This window comes from Microcebus murinus, chromosome 25 (assembly GCF_040939455.1).
Source record: "Microcebus murinus isolate Inina chromosome 25, M.murinus_Inina_mat1.0, whole genome shotgun sequence".
In the NCBI taxonomy this organism is placed as follows: domain Eukaryota; kingdom Metazoa; phylum Chordata; class Mammalia; order Primates; family Cheirogaleidae; genus Microcebus; species Microcebus murinus.
The window spans coordinates 9,581,051-9,603,617 of NC_134128.1; the positions used below are offsets into that span (position 1 = coordinate 9,581,051).

General features: G+C 37.5%; 1 protein-coding gene across 6 annotated transcripts in view; it reads left to right on the forward strand.

Moving 5' to 3' along the window:
* The window catches only part of NEBL (nebulette), a 328,916-nt gene that overhangs the window by 281,896 nt on the left and 24,453 nt on the right, over positions 1 to 22,567 (forward strand). For 5 of the 6 annotated variants that reach the window (XM_012767343.3, XM_075997582.1, XM_075997581.1 and 2 more), the window contains one exon: positions 20,930 to 21,101. In XM_012767343.3, the coding sequence (XP_012622797.1) occupies positions 20,930 to 21,101 (172 nt within the window). Of the gene's footprint in view, positions 1 to 3,619; positions 3,731 to 5,470; positions 5,582 to 5,749; positions 5,861 to 8,062; positions 8,167 to 9,667; positions 9,762 to 12,654; positions 12,748 to 15,585; positions 15,679 to 17,179; positions 17,273 to 18,569; positions 18,663 to 19,834; positions 19,940 to 20,929; positions 21,102 to 22,567 lie in introns of all 6 variants that reach the window. The other variant, XM_012767344.3, reaches the window with a different exon arrangement.

The window sequence follows — 22,567 nt, forward strand, 5'->3', positions numbered from 1 at the left end:
CTGTGGCTGACGTTGTCATCACACGATCCCTACGTTAGTCATTTTCTACAAATCCTCCTGTAGCATTGACATGTCCAATCCACATGCAGAGGTCATTCTTGTAATCACTTGTCGGTAATAATTGTAGAAATTATTTTAATCTCTTGATGGCAGGGTCCAGCCAGATGCAGTTGAATGGCAGGATGGTGGCAAGAGCAGTGTTAATCAGGCCTTACTAGGAGAAGCAAAGACTGGCCTAGGGGAATGAAAGACTATAGGAATGAAAGACTAGAAGGTGTCACATACTGAGCAACTACTCTGGGCTCTGTGCCATGGGGTGTCTCATTGATCCTCGTGGGGATCTTGCGGGTTTAGTTACAGACCACCGCAATAAAGCAAATATCACAATAAAGCAAGTCACACAGATTTCTTGGTTTCCCAGTGCATATAAAAGTTATGTTTACACTATACTGTGGTCTATGAAGTATGCAATAGCATTATGTCTAAAAAATCTACATAGCTTAATTAAAAATACTTTATTGCTTAAAAAAATGCTAACGATTATGTGAGCCTTTAGTGAGTTGTAATCTTTTTGCTGGTGGAAGGTCTTACCTTGTTGTTGATGGCGGCTGACTGATCACAGTGATGGTTCCTGAAGATTGGGGCAGCTGTGGCAATTTCTTAAATGAAGACAACAGTGAAGTTTGCCATATCAACTGACTCTTCCTTTCATGAAAGGTTTCTCTGTAGCATACGATGCTGTTTGATAGCATTTTTACTCACAGTGGACCTGCCTTTAAAATTGAAGTCAGTTCTCTCAAACTCTGCTGCTGCTTTGACAACTAAGTTTATGTAATATTCTCAATCCATTGTTGTCATGTCGACATTGTTCACAGCATCTTCACCAGGAGTAGATTCCACCTCAAGAAACCGCTTTCTTTGTTTCATGCATACGAAGCAACACCTCATCTGTTCAAGTTTTATCATGAGACTGCAACAATTCAGTCACATCTTCAGGCTCCATTTCCAATTCTAGTTCTCTTGCTATTTATAGCACATCTGCAGTTACTTCCTCCATTTAAGCCTTAAACCCCTCAAAGTCATCCATGAAGGTTGGAATCAATCTCTTCCAAACTCTTGTTAATGTTGTTACTTTGACCTCTTCCCATGAATCACGAATGTTCTTATGGCATCTGGAAGGGTGAATCATTCCCAGAAGGTTTCCAGTTTTGCTCAGATTCATCAGAGGAATCACCATCTATGGCAGCTATAGCCTTACAAAACATATTTCTTAAATAATAAGACTTGAAAGTCAAAATGACTCCTTGATCCATGGGCTGAAGAATGGATGTTGTGTTAGCAGGCATGAAAACAACATTCATCTCCTTGTACCTCTCCATCACAGCTCTTGCGTGACTAGGTGTATTGTCAATGAAGAGTAATATTTTGAAAGGAATCTTTTTTTTTCTGAGCAGTAGGTTTCAATAGTAGGCTTAAAATATTCAGTAAACCATGCTACAAACAGATGTGCTGTCATCCAGACTTTGTTCTATTTCTAGAGCATAGTGAGAGTAGATTTAGCATAATTCTTAAGGGCCCTAGGATTTTTGGAATGGTACATATGTATTGGCTTCAACTTCAAGTCACCAGCTGCATTAGCCCCTAACAATAGAGTCAGCTTGTCCTTTGATGCTTTGAAGCCAGGCATTGACTTCTCTTTTCTAGCTATGAAATTCCTAGATATAATCTTCTTCTAATATAAAGCTGTGTCATCTACATCAAAAATCTGTTATTTAGTGCAGCCACCTTCCTCAGTTATCTTAACTAGATCTTTGGATAACTTGCTACAGCATCTCCATCTGTACTTGCTGCTTAATCTTGCACTTTTATGTTATGGAGATGGTTTCTTTCCTTCAATCTCATGAACCAACCTCTTCTAGCTTCCAGATTTTCTTCTGCAGCTTCCTCACCTCTCTCAATCTTTATAGAATTGAAGAGGGTTAGGGCTATGCTCTAAATTAGGCTTTAGTTTAAGAGAATGTTGTGGCTGGTTTGATGTTATTTCTCGACCATGAAAAACTTTCTCCATATTAGTGCTGAGGTTGTTTAGCTCTCTCATCACTTATGTATTCACTGGGGTAGCATTTTAATTTCCACCAAGGCCTTTTCCTTTGCATTCACAGCTTGGCTAACTGTTTGGTGCAAGAGGTCCAGCTGTCTGCTTGTCTTGGATTTTGACATGCCTCCCTCACTAAGCTTTTCACTTCTAGCTTCTGATTTAAAGTGAAACATGTGACTCTCCCTTTCACTTAAGGTCATTGTAAGGTTATTAAATTGGCCTAATTTCAATATTTCTGTGTCTCAGGGAATAGGGAGGCCCGAGGAGAAGGAGAGAGACGGAGGAACAGGCAGTCAGTGGAGCAGTCAGAACATGCACAACTTTATCGCTACGTTCACCATCTTACATGGGCACAGTTCATGGTGCCCCAAAACAATTATAGTGATAACATCAAAGACCACTGATCACAGATCACCATAACAGATGTAAAAATAGTGAAAAAAGTTTGAACTATCACAAGAATTACCAAAATGTGACACAAAGATACAAAGTGAGCACATGCTGTTGGAAAAATGGTGCTAATAGACTTGCTTAACTCAGGGTTGTCACAAACCTTCAATTTGTAAAAAATGCAATTATCTATGGAGCATAATAAAGTGAAGTGCTATAAAAACAAGGAATGTGTGCATTATCACCTCCATTTCGCAGATGAGTAAACCAGAGAAGTTAAGAAACCCAGTGTTACCCAGCTATTGAGTGCTCTGGCCTCAAAGTAAATCTTCTTTGTATGACACGAGTTCTCGTGCACGCACCGCCCCCTCCTCCAGCCCCCAGGACAATTGTCAGTGAAGATTCTCACCTGGCAATTGCCTTATTATACTAAAGGTCTTCAGAGCTTTATATACCTTTCTTTAGTGAGAACAGTGATTATAGTTTTAAGCAATGCAGAAAATTTAATTCTAGGTGATCAATATTGAAATTAGGCCAATTTAATAACCTCACAATGACCTTAAGTGAAAGGGAGAGTCACATGTTTCACTTTAAATCAGAAGCTAGAAGTGAAAAGCTTAGTGAGGGAGGCATGTCAAAATCCAAGACAAGCAGACAGCTAGACCTCTTGCACCAAACAGTTAGCCAAGCTGTGAATGCAAAGGAAAAGGCCTTGGTGGAAATTAAAATGCTACCCCAGTGAATACATAAGTGATGAGAGAGCTAAACAACCTCAGCACTAATATGGAGAAAGTTTTTCATGGTCGAGAAATAACATCAAACCAGCCACAACATTCTCTTAAACTAAAGCCTAATTTAGAGCATAGCCCTAACCCTCTTCAATTCTATAAAGATTGAGAGAGGTGAGGAAGCTGCAGAAGAAAATCTGGAAGCTAGAAGAGGTTGGTTCATGAGGTTGAAGGAAAGAAACCATCTCCATAACATAAAAGTGCAACATTAAGCAGCAAGTACAGATGGAGATGCTGTAGCAAGTATTTTAAGAAATACATTTAGCTATTTTTTGGTATCATTGACTACAGATATATGTTTGTCCACTGAGTATCTGACTGTTGTAAAATATTGCCTTGACAGAAAGAATACAAGAAAGACCTGGAGTCAGAAATTAAAGGGAAAGGAATGCAAGTTGACATTGACACCCTTGAAATACAGCGAGCCAAGAAAGCGACTGAGATAGCGAGTGAGGTTAGTAGGGTGAATGACGCAGACCTGGATACTCATGCTTTGGAACTTAACAAATCACATTAGCAGCATGCTCAGTACATGGAATTTTGCAAAGCTTTTTGGCCAGTTTAACAGTTTGGAATGGAAACCATTCCAAAGTATTATGCTTATTTGAAAATTTACATATTTGGTTTTGCTCATGTCCTTTAAATATATCAAAGGAAAATTAGGGAAAGGCATTTTAATAGAATACACACATACCACATATATATATATATATATATATATATATATATATATATATATATATATATATATATATATACACATACATACTCCGCTGTACACCTTATTCTTTAATACAACAAATTTCATGTTAATGTAGGCTATGTTAGTGTTTTTGTGTTTTTTTATTCTTGTAAGTATACATCATGTGCTGCTTGGCACGTCTGTGTTTCCAACTTTTTGAGCAGAACTTGGAAATCACACATTGAGAATTGAGACTCTAACATGAAAACGATAGTCATTTCTGTGTGATTACATTTTCTTAAAAATATCCTCTCTCAACTTCATTGCCATATGGGGAATTTCTACAGAGTCAGCATTTTGGGTAGAGGTATTATATATCCTGAATGACCATGTTCACTCTGCTCATACCATTTTCCCTGTCATTGAATACGTGTAGCAACAGGATATTAATTTAGAAGTTTTTTCTTAGATGCTATGATATGATAGATATCACATCACAGAGATATAGGAGTCAGACCATATGTGTATTAATATTTTTCAAAGGAAATTCCCCAGAACTGGTTCCACACCTCTTGAACTTCCTCAGCAATTCCAAGAATATAAAAGGATCACTCGAGTGAGGAGTATTTGGGATGAATGATCTCATAAGAAGTGTATGTGAAGAGAAAGCTGGGTTGCAGGTTAAAAGGTGTTGCCCACATATTTCTGGGCTGGTTAGGTAGGGGCTTCACTGGGGCTCCTCTGAGAGCTGTTATGTGATCCTTGCAATTAGCAGGAGCTGAGGCAGGACTGACTTCCACCTCTGAAAGGCTAGAGGTAGCCACTTGACTATGATGGGAGTTATTGCTGTGTTAGGGATTACCTGCATCTCCTGGGTTAGGCACCATCCAGGGAAATAGGGTTGCTATGATTGGTTTAGAAAAAGAACTGGCATGGCATAGGATTCCTGACCAGGGCTCCATTCAGAAGTGGCAGCCAGCAGGTGTGGTGGCTCACACCTGTAATCCTAGCACTTTGGGAAGCTGAGGTGGGAGGATTGTTTGAAGTCAGGAGTTAGAGACCAGCCTGAGCCAGAGCAAGACCCCGTCTCTATGAAAAATAGAAAAATTAGCTGGGCATGGTGGTACACATCTGTACTCCTACCTACTCAGGAGGCAGGGACAGGAGGATCGTTTGAGCCCAGGAGTTGGGGGTTGCAGTGAGCTACTGCACACGAGCCTGGGCAACAGAGTGAGACCCTGTCTCAAAGGAATAAAATGAAAAGAAGTAGGGGCCAAGAAGGGTGAATTCCAGGATCACAACCAACACTTACTCGCTACAAAGTGAAAAGCAGCAATTTTACAATAAAGTTTTTTTCCACAAGTTAAAATTCTTTCTTGTTCTATAGAGATAAAAAAGGGTCCAACTTGATTCCAAAAGACATGGTCCTGATATAAAAAATGACATCATAGTTTTCCAGCACAGTTTTTGACATGATTGGAAAGCCCTGACCAAGTGTCTTATTTTCTGCAGAAAGACTATAAAAGAGATCTGGAGACTGAAATTAAAGGGAAAGGAATGCAGGTGAACACAGACACTCTTGATGTCCAGAGAGCTAAGAAAGCATCCGAGATGGCCAGCCAGGTATGAAAGTAGTGGGATATAAAGTTTAATACAAACGTATTGAATCCTATATAGAAATAATGTAAATGTTATTTTCACATGGGTGGCTTTGATATTTAAGCACGTAAATACCTACGTTGCTATCAAAGGTGAAGCAAAACCCTAAGATTTTTTTTTCTGTTCTTTTAGAAACAATACAAGAAAGACTTAGAAAATGAAATTAAAGGGAAAGGAATGCAGGTGAGCATGGATATCCCAGACATACTTCGAGCCAAGAGGGCATCTGAAATCTATAGCCAGGTTAGTAGAAAAGGAAGATGCAGAATCATGTGTTTTAACACCCGTTTACCATGTGCTTTGTGCTTCTCTATGATTTATATCTTTTTGAGGGCATTGCATTCAAATTTAGTGTACTCCTGTATTAAGAAAACATTGGCCAAGCTTGATTAACCTTACTAATTAAAAGGACAACTGTAATAGATTCAGTTCAACAGCTGTTACTGGAGTGTCAAAACCTCTCTGTTGGGGCTCTTGTTTTGAGTCCAAGGACATTTTTGACCTTCTTTTTCTTTTTTTCTTTCTTTTTTTGCTCCATTGCACACATGGCCGAAATGCTCTTTGCAGAGAAAGAGTTACAAATGGTTTGTCTTTTAACTATTTCATAATGAATATTGTTATTAAGATAATTAGCTCTAAATAAAACTAACAGTGGCTAAAATGACACAAGGTGAATTTTGATATTAACTAAAATTTAAGTGGAGAACCATTTTCTTGGTAAAATTTGGATTTGCCTAATATTCCTGTCACATGTTCTCTAAAAACAACTGTAATGTAGGAGAAATAGTAACCACAGAAGAAAATATTTATGGAAAAAGAATTTATTTATGAAATCTGATCTGGACAAAAACATTCACTAGTGAATACTATTTTTGCTATAAAATTTACATAAAAAGAATGAATCCCAATGAAAAACAATAGTAACGAGGTATTAAAAAGTTAAAATGGTTTTAGAAAATTGACCATAGAATTAAATTTGATTAATGGAGTTTATCCTGAAAGTAATTTTTAACAAAATGCGGTGATATTTCTCAAAATTCTGGTTAAAACATAACCAAGGAGCCTAAACGTCCATTGGTTCAACATGAGAGTATCAAGATGGCAGAGGCAAATGTCAAAGGAGTCGTCTGCTTCTCAGCCTCCTCAGGTGACACAGCAGCCGGGATGGCCCTGAAGTGCCTGTTCTTCTCTCCTTGGTGCCTACGGTGGCACGTGAACTTGGAGATGTTGGCTATAGCTATGTCAGCTGAACTAAAAATACTAGGTAAATACATACAACAGGCAAATGGACACTCGAGTCATTGGAGAAAGTTGCTGTCTCAAGAATGCCAAGCTCATTCCTTCATTCACATACATTTTCTAAGCACCAATTCACATATAAGATTAGACATGGTTTTGCCCTTGGGGAGCTGCAGGCTAATCTAATAATCATACAAACATAGTATTATGAACTATTACGTATACTACCTGAAAGTAAAAGTATTAAGTGTCAAGGCTTCCCAGAGAAAGCAGTGACTGAGCTGTCAGATTCCCTGTCTTAACAGTGTTGATCTTTGGAGTGTGACATGAGAATACATCTGATTTTAATCCCTTTAGAATACAGTGGGTTACTCAAGAGGATGTGATGATGCTGTGGTACATTTCAACATGAACAGTAGTTACCTTTTTTCATAAGCAGCAATGTGTCATCATGGTTAACTTCACTGTCTTTGGAACCAGAATGCCTGGTTTTACTTTAATTATAATATGATAGCTCTGATGTTTACTGTCTAGTACCTTAGTTTCCCCATCTGTGAGGTGGAGAGAATAATAGTATCTGCTTGTGGGTTCATTAAATGAGCTAATGTGTTAAGTATCTAGAATAATGCTCATTATATAGTATTTACTATGGAAGTGCTGGTACTAGTTTAAGGTACATTGCTCACATTCTATTAGAACTAAGAGTGGTGCATTTAGTGGAGAGAAAATTGAGATTTTTATGTCAACTGCAAAATACTGCTATATTTCTCTTTATCAAATGTATCTTTACCTGAAGTAGGAAGCAAAGCATAAATGCAGAAGCATACAAAAGTAGGTATAGAGGGCCAGGCTACGTGTAGGAGTTATGGGACCATCTGAACAGGGACTTGCACTGCTCATGAAAGGGTGGGTGCCAGGGGGCCAGCCCTACAAGGTGTTTGAATGGACCTGAGTAGGAGCATAGCCTGAGCAGAGCTGAGGCTGTTCTAGTGGACTGTTTGCTTGCTCTGTTTATACTCTGCTTTTATTTTTGCTATTGCATCAACAATTGCTTTGAATCCTAAGATATAAATAAGTTAGAGCCATGTGGTATGGTAGAGTTGGAAAAAGTGGTAAAGTTCTCTTTGTGGCTTTCTCTCTGTCTCTCTCTCTCTCACACACACACATACACAGTTTCAGATTCATATTAACTGTTTATATTTTTAGAAAAAGTATAAAGATGAAGCAGAGAAGATGCTTTGTAACTATTCTATTGTGGCAGATACCCCTGAAATTCAGAGGATTAAGACAGCTCAACAAAACATTAGTGCGGTGAGTAGTCATTATTTCTTTCTAGTTGCCTCCTTGAAATTTTATGTTTGGTAAGGAATGGTCTTTTGTCCTCATTCTCTGATTTTTGCTGCATTATTTGAATTTTCTGTCAAGTATATCATCTTTATTTCTTTAAAATAATAATACTGAATAGTCTTAATTTATCATGATTATTTTGGAATTACAAATTCAAGTTTCCTTCTCTGGTACAGTGACAGTTTTGAACTGGATTTTAAAATTTAACTCAGGAAATAAGTCTTAATCTTTTTCCACACAGATTTTACTTTGAATGTGAAAATAGTCCTACAAAGTCATTTCCTTCCTGATCATTGGTTATCTACGCTGAGAACATATCTAGGGATTTAGTAGTTTATAACCAGTTCCTAAACTTCCATATTTTTATTTTGAGGAATAATAATTACATCAGCACTATGTTTAATTGATGCATAAACTTGCCTTCTTTTCTAAAATGATAAAAATTGACCGTGCAGTCAGTACTTTAATGTAGAATTAGCTCAGTCACTTAGCAGTTATGCAAGTGCCTTATCAAAATGCAAATCCTATTTAGTTTGAGGACTTCTGGAATATTCTCTACTTCCTAATTAGGTGGCAAGCTCCAGCTTTCAGGGTATGCTGGTCAGGTACCTGTCTCCATGAGGGCAGCCGGGCTGTACTGAGAGATGGAAAGGTGTCGCTGGAAGGATCAGGGAAAGAGGCTGTTTTAGCCCTTCAATCCTGTGGTTCCTTGCTATTCCAGATTTCCGGCTTTTGGAGGCAAACATCTCTCCTACTTTGTTCTCCCACTGCCACTGGAGCCAACTGGATTATCCAGTGTCAAGAGAGAGTACTTCTGTCCTCATAAACGCTTCTTATAATGACTCTGTTTTTCTGTAGAGCACTCTTGTTTTTTGTTTTGCTTTGTGTTTGGCAGTGGTAGATGTTGGTGGGGTTGAGACACGTGTGGGAAGGTTAACGAATAAGTGGAAGGTGAGGAAAATAGACTTTGAATTAATGTTGATGTTGACGATAGAGCTAATATTTTCTTTGAAGAGAACGAGGGCATCTTTGTGTTTGGGGAGTAGCAGTTGCTTAAGATTTCATGATGTTTTTGAATTAAATGATAACTGCTTAGCAAGTGTTTGTAATATGTGCTTTGATTTTTCTGAGACACGCATGTGACATATATTTGAAAAAGGAATAACTCTAGTTTGCCAATTGATATTCTTAAAGCAAGTGATATGCAGCTAACTAAGATAGTGGTCATGTCCTAGAACAGGTATTAGGTAGTTACCTGTAAGATTATGGGATATGAAACCAAAGTTGGGCATTTATTATTATTATGGATTATTTAATTGGTTCATATAATGTTGGTACTCTTAAATAGATGCAGTATTCACATTACTATAAAACCCAAGAAATTGTCTTTCTTTTATGAGAATCAAATCTAGGACTTGAATTCTGACAAGCTTATAGTTCTTCTTTTCCCTCTCTTCTGATAAACGTATTTTATAAAAAAGAAGTAGGAGCTAGAATAGTAGTAAATGATACTCCAGAGATGGAACGTGTTAGGAAAAATCAGCAGAATATTAGTTCTGTAAGTTCTCTTTGGCATTAATTATCCTTTCCAAAAGCAAACAGAAGCCCAATAAATGTTTCTATGTCTTGACTCCATTGACTGTTTTTTGCTTTTATTTTTCACTTTATTGAAATGCTGTTTCATCAAATAGCAAAGGTCTAACTTTCGAAGGAAAACTGTAGCCCTGTTCCACTTGACTCTGAAGTAGTGTTTCATTTTGATATATTGTAGTGAAGAAGAAATAGGTCATTTTAATGAAATCTTGGGTTAGAGTTTATCTCTTTGAACAGTATCTTAAGTGTATTAAATTTTGCAGAGAAAGGATACATCCTAGTACCTCTCCACAACTTGGAGGAAAGACATTTTACCTTGATAGAATGATGCAAGGCCGTAGAACATTTATTTGGTGGCTTCAGCGGAGGCTTAGATTTGAAAAAGAAAATAGTATCAGATCATTTTTAGCCCGTGTCAGTCACATTTCTGAACTTTCAGACACATTTCTGCCCATATTCCTGTTTTTCTAGACCCATTTACCTCCTACTTCATACAACAAAGAAAATCACACACCTTCACTGATTGTAAAATAACTTACCCTCCAGTTACCTTTGCACTGGAGGAAAGGGTAGAGAAGATGCTTAATGTTACAGCTAAACATCTTCCATTCGGTGCTTGCCACATGCCATGGATAATTGCCCTTCTTCCCAACAGGTATTCTGCTGTGTGTATTTAGTATTTTCAGTTTCTTATTGAGGAAGTAAAAAGGATTCTTTCCTTAAATCCCCTTCACCTTCACCTCTGGAAACAATAACTTCCAGAACTTTCAGTAATCCAAGTAGAACTGCTTTGATGATGTGGGTAACCTTGAAGGCTCTGCAGTATCTTGAGTTATGAGCATGTGCTAGCATTTGCGGAGACCGTGTAGGAGAGGCAAGGGAATCGGTAGAAAAACAACTTCAGAATGAAATTACAAGAAATATGCAGAATACTAGTGCAATGAAATCTCTGTAGCACGAATGAAGCTATCTCCCGAAAAAAGCAGAAGAAGGACCTAGGCTGGAAGGATGAGGATGTGCAAATGTGTCCCTCTCATCTGCCACGGCGAGAGCCTGTGTCAGGCAGCACTCAAGTCTGGGGGAGAAATTAGGTTGGGAGAGAAGTAGACTTGTTTCCTTCACTTTCGAATGATGCTATTTGAAATGTACCCATCAACGTACTGTGATATAATATTATAAAAGTTCTGTAGAGTGTGATTCTATAGCCTACAGTGAAATGACGGTGCCATTTTGATTAGTTTAGAGTCATATGAAAAACCAAAACGTTCATCTTTAATCATGTTTAGCTTCTCACCCGAGGAAAATCACACAAAGTAGAACAGTATATCATTTCTTCTCCCAGCATCCCACGGCCCCTTCTAGCAAACAATAAATACATAGCTCCGTATCTCCTCGAGGTCGGGCCATAAATTCCTGCTTAGTATTCAAATGGAAAGTTGCCCTTTCAAGATTAGCTAGATCTGTCAAACCAAGATACAATTCTCTAACATTTAAAGATCTCGACATTTCCACCTCCAGAGTACAACAAGCCTTTTAGCTATTAGCTCTCTGTTTTAAGAACTGTTTTTGAATTTTACTTAGAGGTAGCCTTTCTCTGCGAACTTTCCATTTAACTGTTCTGGGTCTGGACTCACAGTGGCATTGTTACACGTATTACATCCACAGATACTAAGACATAGATGATAGCTGAGACATTTAAGTACTGTTTCTTTATGACAGTATGCATTGCAGGCTTCATTTTAAACATTATCAAGGAATTTCTGAGACATGTTTCATGTAGATTTAAGTCTTTGCAAAATTTCAACATAGGCCTCTCAAGAAGAGCCTTTGCTTCCCTATATTTACATATGTATATATATATGTGTGTGTGTGTGTGTGTGTGTGTCCTTTTTCTCAAATCTAATCTTTCATGAATTTTAGACAGCAAAATACCACCTGAAGTGATAGCATCACTAATCGTTTTGTTAAGTTCAAAGAGCTGTTTCTTGTCCCAGGCCTACCTGTGTGCTGGTGTTACTATTTGCCTGGTTGATTTTCCTCTAAGTAGATTTGAAAGGGAGCTTTTGAATGAAGTGAATGCCAAGATAAAGGTGGGCTTTTCATAACACGATTGTGTAGGTAGAAGACACCTCCTAACTTTCTTTTTTTTAATTTAATTTAATTTTTTTCCAGCATATTGTGGAGGTACAAATGTTAAGGTTACGTATATTGCCCTTGCCCCACCTCCCCCCTCGAGTCAGAGCTTCAAGTGTGTCCATCCCCCAGTTGGTGCTGATACTGACCTGTCTTACAGTAAACTGGACACAGTGGTCTATATTTTTAGTATGTTTCTCTCCACCTCTGTTTTTCTCTTCTTTTATTGTGCTCACTTTATTTTTTTTCCTTATTCTGAATTATTTGTGTTCTCTCAGACAAGCAGTGTTCTCAAGACTATGTGACTAATGCAATTTAACTTTCGCCTTTAAGTACATGTTAAATTTTTAATTACCGTATTAACAGATAGAAACTGCTTTTTGGATATAAAATAATAAATTATTGTGTTATTTAAGATAATTTCCAAGTTTTTTTTCCTGCATCTGCCTAATGATAAAATTTATTTTCATAAGCAATACTACTTATTTTAATTAAAAAACTTCTACAGTGGTGGATAGGTGAATAGATATGATCTTATTTGTACTTTAGGATAAAGGAATCCTGAAAGTATCAGATAAAATAAGAAATTGTGTTCCCAATGAAGGAAAAGTCATGTTGGAATTATGAAAAAATCAATTATGCAATAGTTACAAATGAAGAATTCTTAACTATTTTTAAACCTTGTTTAGGGTGAAATTAACATTATATTCTTATAAATTATGCAGGTGAAATACAAAGAAGAGATTAAACATGCAACAGCCATTTCTGATCCTCCAGAGATAAAGAGAGTTAAAGAGAACCAAAAGAACATCAGCAATGTGATCATATTTCCTTAAGTATTTTTTTCTATTTTATTGGATACCAATATATAATGAGGGCATGACACCATTACAATGAATACCATTGCAGGAGGGTCATTTCCTTAAAGCAAAGATGACAGTTTACATACCTGTATGTCCTCCATGACACTGAGCCCAATGCTTCATGTGCATTTGTTTATTAAGGAAACGGGTTATTGAATGTCTACTCTTTTTTTTTTTTTTTTTTTTTTTTTTTGAGACAGAGTCTCACTTTCTTGCCCAGGCTAGAGTGAGTGCCGTGGCGTCAGCCTGGCTCACAGCAACCTCAATCTCCTGGGCTCAGCGATCCTACTGCCTCAGCCTCCCTAGTAGCTGGGACTACAGGCATGCGCCACCATGCCCGGCTAATTTTTTTTATATAGATATTAGTTGGCCAATTAATTTCTTTCTGTTTATAGTAGAGACGGGGTCTCGCTCAGGCTGGTTTTGAACTCCTGACCTGGAGCAATCCGCCCGCCTCGGCCTCCCAGAGTGCTAGGATTACAGGCGTGAGCCACCGCGCCCGGCCTGAATGTCTACTCTTTTCTTGTTCTTGGGGGATTTCAAAGATGAGTGAGATATACTGCAAGCTCAGGGGCTTTGAGTATCTCAATATCTCTAGGAGAAACAGACCCAGGAATACATAACTATCATGCAGTAAGTGCTATAACAATAATTAATACTTCTTGGGTGCTTACTGTGCTTTTTGAGTACTTTGCATTATTATCTCATTTAATCATAAATAATAATACCTCTTGCAAAGTACTATGGGAATGCAGGGAAGGAAGTCTACGCAGTGGGAGAAAGCAGTAGCTTTGGGGAAGGAAAAATGTTGGAGTTAAATCTTGGAGAATGAGTAAAAGTATGGGTGGATTTTGTGAGGAAGGGTAATCCTATCAGAGCAAATAAAATATGTTCATGATCCAAGGCCTGTTCAAGAAAGAGAAGGTTTAGTGTGGTAAATATTAATACTTGAGGTGAAAGATGGCAGGAGAATGATGATGGAGAGCGGTTGGAGTATAGTTTGTAAAGAAGTACTATGGAGTCCCAAAGTGTAGTTCACGTACCACTGTGGCATTCAAGAATACAGTAAATAGTCCATCAATGGTCAGTCCTTGACTATGATTAAATTGTTTTAATGATTGCCTTCTTCTTAAAGAAGGGTTACTAGTCTTCAGTTTAGTGTAGAAACATATCACTTTCTTAAAATAACTTTATTTGAAAAAATAGTTAATTCAGTGAGAAAGTAAAGCTATAACAACATTGTCTATAGTATATATCTGGTGTAACAAATGGAAAGTGGTATCTATAAGCAGGGATTTGGATATTAAAATGATGTTGCTTGAATCTCTGGCGTGTTAGGGGGAGGGAGGAGTGCCAGGGGCAATATATGTAACCCTAACAATGTCTGTACCCCTATAATATGATGAAATAAAAGGGGAAGAAAAAAAAAAAAACTAAACAAAGGGTGGAGAAGGCAACTTGGAGGATACAGGGATCATCTAGGGAGCCATAAACAAAAACACAAAACTTTTTTTAAAGAGACGTTCAGAGACCAAAACAGCCCTTAGAAATTTAAAAATATATATGGTAGCTGGAAAAAAAAATGTTGCCTATGAAGCACACAGCATGTCTGTGAATGGATGAATGCAAGATGTGAAAATTCTCCCCACCAAATTGTTGTCCCCAATCTTACATCCACTAGAAATTGACTGTAACAGTTTCTGTCCATCAGTAATACTAATCTACTATTCAGATTTTTCCCCTCTGAGCTTTATCCAGAGTAATCTTTCCTTGAAGCTTGCCATCAATAGAGATTAAACTGAAACTTTCTTCACGTTAACTCAATCATCCCAGTTGCAAGAATCTGCCTAAACTCTCAAACTATATACTGCAGTGCAAGGAATGTTACACATTGAAGAAAGAGGTCAGATTGGAAAGAGCCTAATCCTTTTCATTTTTTTCCCCAGGCTTATCAATTTCTCTTCATTTTCATGTTCACTACAGAGAAGGTCTGTTGCCACAGGGCTTGTGATTTCTTGTGAAAGAAAATTCCCTAATGCTAAATTTAAACTTCAGAAAATCATTAAGACTGTCCCTGTGGAGTTCCTTATAATGGGAACTTAACCCCCAGCTCTACTTTTGCCTGTCAAAAATTAATTTGATGGTTATGCCATTCTGTTTCTCTGTGTCGATATTCTTTTATTTCTTGGGGTGGTGTGAAATTGTTGAGAAAGCTGACCACAAACAGTGGAATCTGACCCCCGCTCACCCCCAACTAAGAAAGAACACCTCTGTGCAGTGAGTTAGCAAAATTTTCATAGGGCTTGGTTAGAGGCAGGGCTTCCAAAGTCAGAATTTTGTAGGGAAGGAGGCTTTGAGGTTGTATAGTGATAGTCTATCCCTAAAGAGCAAGTGTAGGATTTGACCATCTTTAGCAAATGATAAGCATGCAGAATTATTACTTTTAATATAAAATGGTAATTTGGTAAACATTGCTTTAGGGCTTTGAAATTTACAGAAGGCATATTTCATTATTACTGATAAGATCAAACTCAGGCTACCAATAAATAATATAACATGAAGGATAACAATGAAATTTAAGGTCTAAATTAAAACATCTGACAAAGGAAAGGTTAGAGACTGGGATCGATAGGAAGATGAAGTCTATTAGCAATACATTTCACTATAAAATCCTAATGAAGATTTTACTAATGAATGTTCTGTAGCCATGTGATGTTTCTTTTAATTTGCGCCAGTACTTTGGGACACTTTCATTCCCCATAATCCCAAACTGTCTTGCCTCTTGTCTCCCAGCTCAAGTATAAAGAACAAAGTTACAAGGCCACTCCGGTAAGCGTGACCCCAGAGACAGAGAGAGCAAGGAGAAACCAGGAGCAGCTAAGTGTGGCAAGTTGTTTCTGTTTTCTTTTATATTTTATCAAACATCACATATCTTTATCTTTTAACATGGCCTTTCAAAAGCTGTAAACCAGGCATCCTCAAACTACGGCCCGTGGGCCACATGCGGGTGTTTTTGCCCGTTTGATTTTTTTACTTCAAAATAAGATATGTGCAGTGTGCATAGGAATTTGTTCATAGTTTTTTTAAAACTATAGTCAGGCCCTCCAATGGTCTGAAGGACAGTGAACTGGCCCCCTGTTTAAAACGTTTGAGGACCCCTGCTCTAAACCCTCCATATATTTGGATGCTTTTTTCACATCTATCTATCTAAGGGCATGAACTGTGTGTCCAGAAAGCTTGGGACTGTGTTGCTGTGCTTTAGCCGTGTTTGCCCATTCAAGAGATCTTCACTAAGCACCTGAATGTGCCGGGCATTGTCCTGGCCACCGAGACACAGAGATGGCTAAGACCCACTTCCTCTCCCCATGGACCTCACAGCTCAGTTGATAAATCTCTAAAAATAAATCCAGGTAAGGACCTGGAGAATAGTGAGTCTATTGTCAAACTGGGAGGAAAAGGTTATCTTATTGGAACAGGGTAAACGAAGACCTGGCTTGACATGATAGCATTAAGGTGAGGAACCTTATAAATAAGATAATCCTTCAATCATTCAGTAATCTTTTACGAATAAAGCAATCATAGTTGACAGTGGCCAGTCAGCTCTACTGTGTGCTGGTCCCTGTGCTCATGTTTTATGTGAACCCATAAAGTCAGCACGATTCATTTATGTGGTTGGTATATGTGGGGAAACTGAGTCTTGGGGAGATCAGAGGACATGCTGGGGACCCACGGCTGGTAAGAGCAGAGCTGGAATTTGAACCCAGCTTCCTAAAATTCAGAAGTCCCTTCCAGAGGTCCCCCACATAGTTACTTTTCCCATGTTGTGACCCCTTTGTGGAACTTTTACCAATAAAAACCATAGGCTGCTTCTTCCAAAACAGGTAATTTTGAAAAGCTTTAAAATTTAAGAGTGAGTTCTCCCAGGTGGAGGAGATTGTCAGGCTCGAAATTGTTTGTCCTTGTGATGTCCCTGGGAGGTGGCGGGAGTCAGAGAGCTTTAGCTTCTATGGAAAGAGAGTCAAAGGCCTTCCTGGACTGGCGCACCATAGACTTCACTGCAGTCCTCTTGTGATGACTTCATTCTGGTGTTTATTTTACAGCATGTTCCCTTATATTTCCATTCCTTTTATTCATGAAATTTACGGTAGATTTTACTATTGAACAGCTAAGTATTTATTGAAGACTGATTTTGAAATAACACATTCAACATTTTGTGCTTGCTGAGTCAGACCAGTTGGCATCTAGGCGTGGATACGAATGAGAAGGTAGACGAAGCTCTACCGTGGAAAAGCGCAAAAAATAAGGGTTAATTTCGAGCCTCAGCCTCTGTGATACTTAGGTGGGGCCCATTCTGTTATCTATTACAATTCTTCTTTATCCTCCACAGGTGAAATATAAAGGAGAGATTAAACAGGCAACTGTAATTTCTGATCCTCCAGAGCTGAAGAGAGTGAAGGAAAACCAGAAGAACATCAGCAATGTGTGGTCATCTCAGTAACTTTTTTCTTACAACATCAAACGTATTGTCAACATGTAAATGGAGGATTGCATTTGCAGAATTTCCAAGTTCATATTCTTCTCTCAGTGAAATAACAATTTACTGAAAGGCTTCAGGGTCTTAGTTATTGTGGATACACTCAGGTATTCCCTACCTCAAGGTTCCCAGTGACATGCCAGGGTGATTTTTTTTCCGACAGGTATCTTGTCTTCACGCTGATAGGTGCTGTGGTTCCCCAGAGGGAAGCAATCGTAGCTTCTGGCATCTTGGCCCCTCTACAAGCCTTTCCATTCCCTTTCCTACCTGCATGTGTTCTTGCTTATGAGCCTTCTCCCAGCCTTCTACTCCCCGCGATTATTACTCTATTTTGGGGGCAATGTCTGGGAAAAAATGATACAAGTGCACATGGCTGAATAGGTCACACGGGACAGGCCATTTTAGGGGCACTTGATAAGGAGCTGGCAGTTTTTACTTAGACACCAACTCGTGGCCTGCTCTAATTCCCTGTTGATATAATTCCCTGTTGATACAATTCACAGATGCAGTTCACGGAGACAATCCTTTTTAAAAGTCATTAACATATAGATTGGGTTCCTCTGAAGAGGAAATTTGGAAATCTATTACGTCCAAAGAAATCTTTTATTCTTCAGACCTTTAAAGTCATTTAGCTGGTTTATAAAGCAAAGGCAGGTTGTTGTTTGATACTTTTCCCAACAACTATATTTTAAACATGCTCATCTTTTCCCCATATATTGAGAGTCACACTTGACGTGATTCCCTTACTCTGTAAAAGGAACACAGTTATTGAGAAAGAGGACTGGGCAGCGAGAAGCACACTGGCCTTTTTATGAATGTCCACAGTCATCTATTCAAATGAATCCTTATGAAAGTTCTGCCAAAGTTAATTCCTAAGAAATCATAATGGTGTAGTATCATTCTGTGTGGGCGGAAGTATCTTTAAGTAATATTAATGAAGACATTTCATCTTATATTCCTTTGTGATTAAGTGCTTATTACAGCTTTATTGATGGTATGCATAAATATGTTAGTACACCCATAGTGATTTGGACACATATACCTTCCTATGCAATGCAATGCAATAGATTGATTTAAGATGCCATCATTTTAATAAGACTAGACCTCCGATAGTATCCTTGTTTTTTTTTTTTTTTTTTGTAGTTTATCCTCCTTGCTTAACTCATTAAAATAAATAGTATGAGACTCTTAATGAGTTGAATTGATTCATAGTACTGTATTTTTTTGTTCTCTGAAATGATAGGTCTGTTATAAAGGTCAGCCAGGAAGAGCTACTGCGTTAAGTGTAACTCCTGAAATGGAAAGAGTAAAGAAGAATCAAGAAAACATTAGCTCGGCAAGTGGTTATATTCATGTTGGACTGTCACAGAGGATGTGTCCTTTATTACCTGCTTGCAGTCCTGTTTTAAATATTTGTGATATTTCCAATAAGTATGTGTGTTATTTCGGATGACTTCTGAAAACTACCACTATATACATTTACATTCTCCTTCATTAGATTGCTTAGTTATAAATTATATTCATTTAAACAACGATTCCTGTTGTTTCCACCAGTGTTTCTGGAAGCGATAAAATCTTTAATGCAGGAATTGAACAATTGTTGTTTTACTGATGTATTTCCTTGAACATGGGTTGTTAAATGTAGAATAAAGTAGGAAATGAGTCATTATTCCCAAGTAAGGATATAGAGGGGAAAAAATCTTTAAGTACATTTAATATAGAATTTGGTTACTCATTTAAGTCCCAAAGTTCATGTCAGTGTCCCATTTGGACAGTGTGCTTTCCTCTTAGTGACTATCAGTTCTGAATTGCATATATGCACTCAGGTCTCCCATAGGTAGTATCTGAATCTTACACATAATCAGGTTGACAAATAACACTGTTTGGATGGTCAGCTGTCAAGAACACCAACCCTGTTCCTAACACACCTTGGAGAGCTCTGTGCCCGATGATCAGCATTTAGGCTTCATAATCTATAGCTCTCTAGTGGCATTTCTCTCCAGGGATGCTGAGTGTATTTACCATAAATTACCTTTAAGTTGTGGCTGCTTAGAAGAAAACTAGATTTGTTTCTTGTTCTCTAAAGAGGGGAAAAATATAAAAAGAAATAGAGGGCAGCCTGGTATGCATTTTTTAACACTCTTACGGCAAAAAATGGGGAAATTTAGAAACAAAATAAATTGAGTTCTATTTAGTTTGGAATTTTCTCTCTTTAATTTACATAGGATAACTAGTTTTACTGACTACATTGTAGTGACTCTTGGTCCCTCACACATTTGTTTTCAGTTGACAGATTTAGGTCATTTTTGCAATTGTCTTGAAAGGGGATCTTTGAGAGTAAAATTTTAGGTCACTATTCTAGAACGAAATGTAATTCACTGAAAACGTTACCTGGGAAATAATTTTGAGTATGTTGCATGTGTTCTACTTTTTTGTAAATCTTAAAAATGTTATATAATTTTTTTGGTTATAATTGTCTTATTATAAGTATGTCCATTTACTTTGCAGGTAAAATATACCCAGGACCATAAACAGATGAAAGGTAGACCAAGTCTGATTTTAGATACACCTACTCTGAGACATGTTAAAGAAGCACAAAATCATATTTCAATGGTAGGGTACAACCAGTCACTCTTCTCATGACTAAAACATACTAAGGAACAGCAGGACCCTCTGTACCGATGGCATTAGTTCACTATTAATCTGGATAACTAACAAAGCATGGAAACGTGGTTGGCTCATCCTTTTTGGGGGAGGGTTGGGGGCTCTCTAATCACACTGAAATGTAATGGAAATATTTAGTCTAATAAAATAATTTTTCTCAGTGACTTTTTTTGGTGTGTTTTTATTTCTAATGTGACTACTATAGATGCACTGTGTGAAAGACATTTGTCTAGATTACTTTCCAATTAATTTTAAGATGGAGTTTGGTCTGTTTGCATGTCATAAAGAATATGAAAAAAAGTATGTTTTTAAAAGCTGTTTCCTGAGATATAATTTATCTACCATAAAGTTTACCCATTTAAAGTGTTCAATTTTGTGGTTTTTAATATCATTTACAGAGTTGTACAATTATCACCCTGACTCAATTTCAGAATGTGAAAAAATATATGTTTTGAAGTATATATTTAATGCTTTTATAATTATATACAAAAATTGGATATATCATCTGTAATATCTCTTAATATAATTTAAAATAACATTTTATTGAATGATTATATGGAAATAGATATTGAAATTTAAGGGGTAGGAAGTTAAATCTGTAGTTAAAGTAGTATATTTTAGGAACTAACCAGGATTTAAAAATATTTATCTTTTACAACTTCTTACTGATAATACAGTTTTATATATAACTTAAAAGAGATGCTGATCATAATGATTAAAAACATTATAAAAATATCAACGCTGATTTTTGATGCTAAGAAACTGAAGTTTTAGACGTTGTTTTTGGAATAGTTGGAAAAGATAAATATATGGAGAAAATACACTATTCATAGATGCAGCCAGTGTAGTGACACCTGTCTTCTTATCAAAATTTTGTGAGATATGTAACTAACAATCAGCAAATTTCTGTGTGAGTTAATATTGTTTTTCGTTTTTCAGGTAAAATACCACGAAGATTTTGAGAAGACAAAGGGGAGGGGCTTCACGCCTGTCGTGGATGACCCCGTGACAGAGCGAGTGAGGAAGAACACCCAGGTTGTCAGCGATGCTGCCTATAAAGGCGTCCATCCTCATGTCGTGGAGATGGACCGGAGACCTGGGATCATTGTTGGTAAGCCAGCAGTCCATCTCGGCGGCTGAGCACAGTCGAAAAGATAGTGCTTGCTTTAGCTTTCGAATTAGCCTCTTTGCTCATCTGATTTCTCATCACCTGTTGGATATGGTGCCCAATTTAAAATGAACCACCAGTAAAGCGTCGTTCTTGTACCGTATGGAATAGGATTCCTGGCATTCACCAGATACTGGCTCAAATTCTTTCTATTATTGGACGTTCTCTGTCTTTAATAGGGTTCTGGTCTTAAGAATGTTCCTACTTGTTAAACAAAGAAGCAGCCCGGAAATGGGTGATCACGACGGTTGAATGATTATTTTGTTTTCCGTTAGTGTGTGTTCTTAATCAATGTGTCATTCTGTAGATATCATGTGCATAGGTGACAGACAAGAGCCATATTATACTTAAGTCCTTTTGTCACAAGTAGGTGTGCTGGGGAGACTTGGCTGGTATTTCATAATACTAATAGCTCATATTTTTAGAATATTATTTCTGAACTGGGATAATTAAGAGTCATCTGAAAGTCCCATAATTAAGAGAGCAGCCTTCTCTTCCTGCTATCTGTTCCTCATAGTCAGGGGAAATCCTGGGAGGACATTTGTTGGATGATGGCTGAAATACCAGTAAAGATCATACTGGAGTTTAAGGGAGGACTAGGAAGGAAAGTTGTTGATTTTTCAAAATATATCAACAGCTGAAGACCATTGTCTCCTTTAGAGCAGTTGGCCTCTGAATTATGTAGTCCAATTAGGTAGCTCAAAGAATATTTTTGGTCACCATGGTGTATGCCTCTCAGAAATCTCAGTGTTAGATCTTTTTCATCTTTAAAAGTAAGAACTTATTTTTTGGTACTAGTGAAAGGCCACTTAGAGGTGAGTTAGGTGGGGAAAGCATATATTTGACAAGATTAAAAGTAAGAACTTATTTTTTGGTACTAGTGAAAGGCCACTTAGAGGTGAGTTAGGTGGGGAAAGCATATATTTGACAAGATAATATATTAGCACAAAGCAAGGGTACCAAAGTCAGGGCACTAAGTCACTTGGGTGATTTTATCAATAGTAAAGTGACTCTGAATGTATTTTTGAAAGAAGGATTCCAAACATATTTGTAGGCAACAGATAGCTTTGTGGATCTTGCCCAAGTTGATTACTTAAGAGGATCACATTAAGTTGGATGGATGAGTTGTGATGTTTTCATTAAAAGTAACACAGAATTAGAGAGCTTCTTTGTTTTGTGCTAGTATCTCATGAAGGTAGTGTAGGGGTCTGATTGTCTCACTTAGGATGAAACTACTAAAGTCTGTGCAACTTACCCCAAGTCCTGTATAGAGCAGGGGCCAGGAGTGATGGTGAGGTCATTGCTTAAAAACCAATAAGCTGTCTAGACCTTGAGCTTTCATAATTCAATACTCAGAGCCTTTGAGATAGAAATTATTATTTTTAAAAAATATAAGATGTATAACTCTA